This window comes from Puma concolor, chromosome C1 (assembly GCF_028749965.1).
Source record: "Puma concolor isolate L17-30 chromosome C1, mPumCon1.1.hap2, whole genome shotgun sequence".
In the NCBI taxonomy this organism is placed as follows: domain Eukaryota; kingdom Metazoa; phylum Chordata; class Mammalia; order Carnivora; family Felidae; genus Puma; species Puma concolor.
In genome coordinates this window covers 106,973,532-106,980,722 of record NC_141674.1, presented here as the reverse complement: position 1 = coordinate 106,980,722, position 7,191 = coordinate 106,973,532, and the positions used below count along the sequence as shown (strand labels likewise).

General features: G+C 56.8%; 2 protein-coding genes across 3 annotated transcripts in view; one reads left to right on the top strand and one right to left on the bottom strand.

Moving 5' to 3' along the window:
• The window catches only part of RIIAD1 (regulatory subunit of type II PKA R-subunit domain containing 1), a 223,653-nt gene that overhangs the window by 155,774 nt on the left and 60,688 nt on the right, over positions 1-7,191 (bottom strand). The window lies entirely within an intron of this gene.
• Positions 67-6,434, top strand: LINGO4 (leucine rich repeat and Ig domain containing 4). 2 transcript variants are annotated; one of them, XM_086718235.1, is made up of 2 exons: positions 67-1,563; positions 4,046-6,434. In XM_086718235.1, exons 1-2 carry the CDS (start codon positions 1,499-1,501, stop codon positions 5,838-5,840), a joined length of 1,860 nt encoding a protein of 619 aa, XP_086574361.1. In that variant the 5' UTR covers positions 67-1,498; the 3' UTR covers positions 5,841-6,434. The 2 variants fall into 2 exon arrangements, with proteins under 2 accessions (XP_086574361.1, XP_086574362.1); XM_086718236.1 differs by lacking the exon at positions 67-1,563 and adding an exon at positions 1,690-3,525.

Sequence of the window (7,191 nt, the reverse complement as noted above, 5' to 3'; positions counted from 1 at the left end):
TATGTGAAGGGTAAGGATGAGATGGGGGTAAGGGGCTGGGATAATCTTTTACGGGATTTTATGGGATTTTTAGGGATAAGGTACAATGGAGGCCAAGAGCATCATAGATTGAGTTAGAACTCAAACCTCTTATGTGCACTTTAGAAATAGACTTTAGGGGTCAACACAAACCTGATGAGAGACACACACCCATGCACAGGTGAAACACATACTCACAAACTCAACCTGCAATTATGCACCTCTGCAGTACATTTAATCTGACACAGTCCCTGTCTTCCTTGAGGTCACAGCTCAGAGGTGCATAGTGGCCTCAGGAAAAGAGTCCCAACCCCGAGGGACCCCAGAACATTTTCATGGTGCTCCAGTCCACCAACCTTACACCTGGGGTGGCCCAAACACCATCCCAGCCCCAGATGTCTTCTAGCACAAGAAATCCCAGGAGAAGAAGAGATGGCTGGACACTGGTCAGTCAGATGGTCCCAGACAGACGTTGGAGGAGTCCTGCTGTCATTATGGAGAAAGGAAACAGACACAATTTCATCACTTTGTGATGGGGCACTACTGACTCTAGCAGGGAGGAGACCAGGGAACAGGGCAGACACCTGCCTCTCAGGCTGCCCCAAAACTTCTCTTGCTTGGCTTTACAAATCGCTATGAGCCATCCTCTGAGGGATAAACAGCAGGTGATGTGGGGGAGGGGGTTGTATTGCTCTCAGGGGAGGGTTTAATAGGCTAGACATAAATCCTAACTTGTGCTATTCTTTATAAAATGATTTTAAAGGCCAGGGGCATGTGTGGCAGGGCCGGGAGGGGGGAGGGTCTTAAATCAGACCACCGACCAGCTGCTCTCTCCTGTCTCATTCCTGTGTGGAGACCCAGGTTTTCAGCCCAGCAACCCATGAGCATCAAAAGGATCAAAGCCCCCACTCTGAGCAGCCCCCAGGGAGGCTTGGGAGTTGCTCCTCAGAAACCCCCACAGGAGTCTCAAACTAAGCTCCACAGCAGATGTTCTGGATGGAGAACTTTCCCCACAAAATGATACCCATGGGGGGCATTTAGATTTAAAGGCCGCATCTGGGAGAGGAAGGTGCTTGTCCCTGAGCTCCCCAGAGGGGAGTCAGCATGTCCACCAGAGACCCTTTCAGAGCTGCTGGCTGCCTCCATTTCCTGACCCCTCCTAGACCCCAAAGTCTCCGTCTGAGCTCCCTCCCCTTCTCCATCCTGTAGTGGCGCTTGCTGCAGCCCTCCCTGGTTGCTTTATTTATTTATTTTGCACCAACAGGGTTGCTGCAGACTCATTCTCGCCTGGTTTAAAAAGAGAGAGAGGAAAAAAAAAAAAAAAAAAAAGGAGAAATGCTTTCTGGCTCTTTTCTCTACCTCGGTCTTGGCAGCAGCGGCCACAGCAGCAACAGCAGCCCCAGCGGGCAGGCGGGCGGGAGGGCGGCGGGGCAGCGGGCAGTGAGGGGAGTGAGGCCCGGCGGCCCGGGGTGCAGCTTGAATGGGACGTCCCCCAGCCCTGGACAGAGGCAGTGTCCAACTTGATGCCGCCCTCCAGCTTCTCCGGTAAGTGCCCCCACCTCCTGTCCCAAAGCTGCAGCTGTCCTTCTCTACAATATTCTCAGAGACAAGGCCAGACCAGCGTCCCTTTCAGGCTAGAGGGTTTGCGCTCCTCCTGCCCCTCCCCCCTGCCCCACCCCACCCCACCCCAACCAGCCATTGATCCTGGCCCCACCGGACTTTGATGGGAAAACTAAAATGTCCCAGACACCTCTATGGGGAAGGACTCTAAAGAGACCTCCCTCCGTCTCCCCAGGGCTTCCTCTACCTCTGGGAAGGGTTTCTCCACTATCAGTATGGAAATTCCAGAAATCTTTCCCCTAAAAGCCCCCTCCCCACGCAAGTCCCCATGTCTCCAGTCAGGTCTGCTTTAAAGGTTCATATGTGTCTCTGGATTGCCACATAGAGACAAGAAGAAGAAAGCTTCCTACTCCTTGAAGGGTTGATGCCCAAGACCCCACCCCATCTAAAGAAAGAAGTGGTTCTGACACCCATTTCTTCCGGCAAAGTGGCTGGAAGCCAGTCTTGTAGCCATGGAGACTGGCGAGGGAAGTTTGGGATTAAATTAGCCATGTTATAAATAAAGAAAAGGGGTTGTCCCTAGATCCCCCAGCCCCTGGGCCAGCAGGCTTTGGGGACTAAGAGGAAACTGACAGAAGGGGGAGGGAGGGAAGCTGGGTTACATGCTTCAGTGCACTTTTGCTGAGTGCAGAGCACAAAGGAGGAGCAGTAGCTGCAGTGGTAGTGATAAAGAGCTAGCTGTCGAGTGGACTTCCCAGAACAGGAGTAGGGACAATGAGGGAGACTGGGACACGTCTGTCCCTGGAGAACTCTCAGCATGCCAGAGATACCTGCCAGGTCGGTCTAGGGACAAGAGCCTGGTCAGCTGCCTTTGCCCGCCCCACACCATTCTCTCTCCTCCCAAGCCTCAGGATGGTGTCCTACATCCCTCTGCTCTCCGGGCCTCTTTGCTCTCTGGTTTCCCGCTACTACAGCGGGAGAGGCGCCAGAACAACTCTTCTAGAGGAGGGGTGCAGATCCTCACTCCAGTCAGGATCCAGGGATGTGATCCCCCTCCCCTGACCCTGCAATGGGAAGAAGTCACACCACCTCGTAAAGTTCCACGTGGGAGAAAATGGGGCGTGTGACAGAAAGCTGACCCTTCAGGGCACAGACAGCCTGAAGCCCCAAAGGCCATCTGGATCTGCAGCTAGAAAGAAACCCAGGCATCCTGCCTCCTAGGGAGCATCACTTACCTCTTGGTCCCAACACCTCCCCTCCATGGTTCAATGCCCTGTTGACATTTAACACGGTGAGGTGAGAGTGAGTTCACCACCTATGGGGCCCCTTCTCCTCTGTCACCTCGACCAGTCCCCAGTGGCCATGATACCTGCCATTATCCTGATTCTGCCCAGGCCCTTGGTTCCCAGAAACCCACTTGCAGTCTACATGCTTTGCACACGGCCTGTACCCAGAGATCAGCTGTGCCAGCCAAGGGCTCCCTTGCTCCCCACCCACACCATCTGGCCAGGTGCTGTCTCTCCTTGTCTATGCCTCCCTGGCTCACAGTCTGTCTCTTGTGTATTGTTTGGGGACAAGAGATCTCCCTCAGATTCCCACATTGGACTAAATCAAAACACTATCGAGGAGGGATATAACAGGAGCCTGAGCCTGAGGACCAAGCAACAACACTCAAAACCCAGGCATCCCTTGGGTCCCTCACACACCACTGTCATCTATAGGGGCTGCGCGTAGGGTTCTCATGAGGGACTTGGGTGCCCCCCGGTAGCCTGTGCCATGACTAACGTGTTGCTTGGCTGTCATCCACACAGACATTCAGGGAGATTGGGTCTTGCTAATTCAGGGCCCCAGGCCCTGGGCCAGGCTCCAGAAGGGCAGAGGGGCAGTAGGTGGAGTCCAGGGGCACAGAGCTGAGCATACTTCCCAGCCCTGGAGGACTTCGTCAAGGTGAGGACCACGCTCCCATCAGAATCCAAGCATGTGATTCCTCCTGAGCTATGGACAGATAGACAAAGCTATGGATAGATAACATGGGAGAACAGGGTGGGCAGAGAGCGGAGGGCAGAGCTTGGGGAAGACAAGTGTCAGGGAGAAGGGACCTGCGGTATTCCTGGATCTCAAAGACATAGGAAAATGGGGAGACTCAACATTACTTCCCCGCTTCCTGTCCATTCACGTACAACTTTCCCGGCTGAAGTTAGGCTTCACTCACGTTCCATGAGCCAGGAGGCACTCGGCCTGTTACCCAGGGCTGGGAGGGAGAGCAAAGCAGAGATTCCCCAGAGAGGAGGCCCAGGAGCCCCCCAAGGAGGCAGTCCCCCAGAACTGTTCCTGGGTCTGCCCTACTTGCTGGTGATGCTGACACAGGTAGCTCAATCTCCCTCTCCTCTACGGAGGCCCAGGAGGTCCAGGGTCACCATCGTCTGAAGTCACTTTCCAAACAGGACCATGTCATCATCTATTCCAGGACTGAAGAGGGGAAGGCTATGGGTCCAGCTCCAAAGCAAGCCTGGCCCCCATGGCCCCCTCTCCTGTTCCTGCTCCTCCTGTCTGGAGGCAGTTGTGGTGGGTGCCCTGCCGTGTGTGACTGTGCCTCCCAGCCCCGGGCAGTGCTCTGCCCCCTTCGGCGACTGGAGGCTGTGCCTGGGGGACTCCCGGCGGACACTGAGCTCCTGGACCTGAGTGGAAATCGCCTGTGGGGGCTTCAGCGCGGAATGCTCTCCCGCCTGGGCCTGCTCCAGGAACTGGACCTCAGCTACAACCAGCTGTCCACCCTTGAGCCTGGGGCCTTCTATGGCCTCCAAAGCCTCCTGACCCTGAGGCTGCAGGGCAACCGGCTGCGAATCATGGGGCCCGGGGTCTTTTCAGGCCTGTCTGCCCTCACGCTGCTCGACCTCCGCCTCAACCACATTGTCCTCTTCCTTGACGGAGCCTTTGGGGAGCTGGGCAGCCTCCGGCAGCTGGAGGTGGGGGACAACCACCTGGTGTTCGTGGCTCCAGGGGCGTTGGCAGGGCTGGCCCAGCTGAGCACCCTCACCCTGGAACGCTGCAACCTCAGCACAGTGCCCGGCCTGGCCCTGGCCCGCCTCCCGGCACTAGTGGCCCTGAGGCTTCGAGAACTGGATATTGGGAGGCTGCCAGCTGGGGCACTACGGGGGCTGGGGCAGCTAAAGGAGCTGGAGATCCACTCCTGGCCATCTCTGGGGGCTCTGGAGCCTGGGAGCCTGGCTGGGCTCAATCTCAGCAACCTGGCCATCACCCGCTGCAATCTGAGCGCAGTACCCTGCCAAGCGCTCCGCCACCTGAGCTTCCTCAGGGTCCTGGATCTGTCTCAGAACCCCATCTCAGCCATCCCCGCCCGAAGCCTCAGTCCCCTGGTGCGGCTGCAGGAGCTCCGGCTGGCGGGAGCGTGCCTCACCTCCATTGCCGCCCACGCCTTCCACGGCCTGACCGCTTTCCACCTCCTGGACGTGGCAGATAATGCCCTTCAGACGCTGGAGGAAACGGCCTTCCCTTCCCCAGACCAACTAGTCACCCTGCGGCTGTCGGGTAACCCCCTGACATGTGACTGCCGCCTCCTCTGGCTGCTCCGGCTGCGCAGGCACCTGGACTTCGGTGCGGCACCCCCTGCCTGTGCCAGCCCCCGGCACATGCAGGGCAAGAGCCTGAGGGAGTTCTCAGACATCCTGCCTCCAGGGCACTTCACTTGCCAACCGGCCCTGATCCGAAAGTCTGGGCCGCGATGGGTCATCGCAGAGGAGGGGGGGCAGGCCGTTTTCTCCTGCTCCGGAGACGGAGACCCAGCGCCCACGGTCTCTTGGAGGAGGCCTCAGGGCCCTTGGCTGGGAAGGGCTGGGCGAGTGAGGGTCCTGGAGGATGGGACGCTGGAGATCCGCTCGGTGCAGCTGCAGGACAGAGGGGCCTATGTCTGCGTGGTCAGCAATGTTGCTGGGAATGACTCCCTGAGGACCTGGCTCGAAGTACTCCAAGTTGAACCACCAAATGGCACTCTCTCTGACCCTAACATCACCACGCCAGGGATCCCAGGGCCCTTCTTCCTGGATAGCAGAGGTGTAGCTATGGTGCTAGCAGTTGGCTTCCTCCCCTTCCTCACCTCGGTGACCCTCTGCTTTGGCCTCATTGCCCTCTGGAGCAAGGGCAAAGGCCGGGTCAAACATCACATGACCTTTGACTTTGTGGCACCTCGGCCCTCAGGGGATAAGAACTCGGGGGGTAACCGGGTCACCGCCAAGCTCTTCTGACCTTTACTTCCACATCGGAGCTCCAGCCAAGACAGCTTCGGATACCAAAAGGGAAGAAAACCAAGGTTGCTTGAACCAGAATCTAGGCCCACCCCCGCCTGCATCGTGCCAACAGCTAATGATGCCTCTCAAGAAGGTCTGCCTCCCCCCTGCTTTTGCAGTTTGAGGATGGGAGCAGAAGCTGTAGACCTGTAGTCAGTCTAGCCCTCCCCGCACCCCCCTCCACCAAGCAGGAAACATCCCCAAGGCTCCAGTCTACTCGTTCACACACACTGACACCCTTTAACAACCAGTACCAATTGCTAACCACAGCTACGAGATTATTGCAGAGGTGAGGCTGAGAAGCGCCGCTTGCTTCTCAATCATGCAGTCTACCTCTCTTTTCTGGTCTCTTTTCTGCTCCTCCCCAGGAGCAAGGAACTAGGGCCAAGGATCTCAGGCTCAGAAGATGTGAGTGTACAATGCAGGGGGGCGGGGGGCGGGGAGACTGCACACTGGCTGTGTCTGCATGAGGCCTCCAGCACCTGCCCCATCTGTCACATCATTAAACTTGCTGCCAAAAGGCCATGACAGCAGCAGTCTAAATTAATGTGATATCCGGAGTTTTCTTTACTTCACTCTTTCTCCCCCCTCATTTTTATCAAATCTCTCCCTTCCTACCCTTTCTGCCTGCCCACTGAGCATGTACCCCAGCAGCCTCCCCGACATATAAGCTTAACACCAAAGGAGGCCCAGAGATGTTCTGGAGAAACTCTCAGTCTGTTTCCATTTCGGCCCTTTCCCTGTACTCTGGAGTTAGAGAAGGAGGGATCCTCCACCTTCCAAGGGATCCCTCTGAAGAAATTCCAGCCTGGGGTACCTGGCTCCTTCCCTACTTTCCAGTTCTTGTTGGGATCCCCCAATCACAGATCCCTAGTACCCTAGGGGGAAAGTACAAAGGGAACTCCTAGAAAATGCCTAACAAAAGCACAGATCTGCAGTTGTCCCAGCAGGCAGACCGAGAACCCGGCAGGACCAGGCTTGGAGGAACCAGGCAGGAAGGGCACTGCACACTGTAGGGAGAGCAGAGGGAAGGGGCCGCAGCAGGATCTGGCTGCCTAGTTAATTTCCACTGCCCTTCTGCAGGGGCCTCTTGTTCCCTGTTCAGCGAAGCCCAGGTGGGAAGCTGTCTCTGGATAGAGGCTACTGTCTAACGGAGACCCCAGATGCAGAGGCAGGCTGAGAGGAGACGCTGACTGCTCTGAGCGTGCTTCAAATAGGTGGCAAAGCCAAGCCAGGGAAAAGGAGAGATTCAAGAGGCAGCAGCTTCAGCATCTCAGAAGGGGAGGAGTGAAGGGACAGGAGGGGCAGG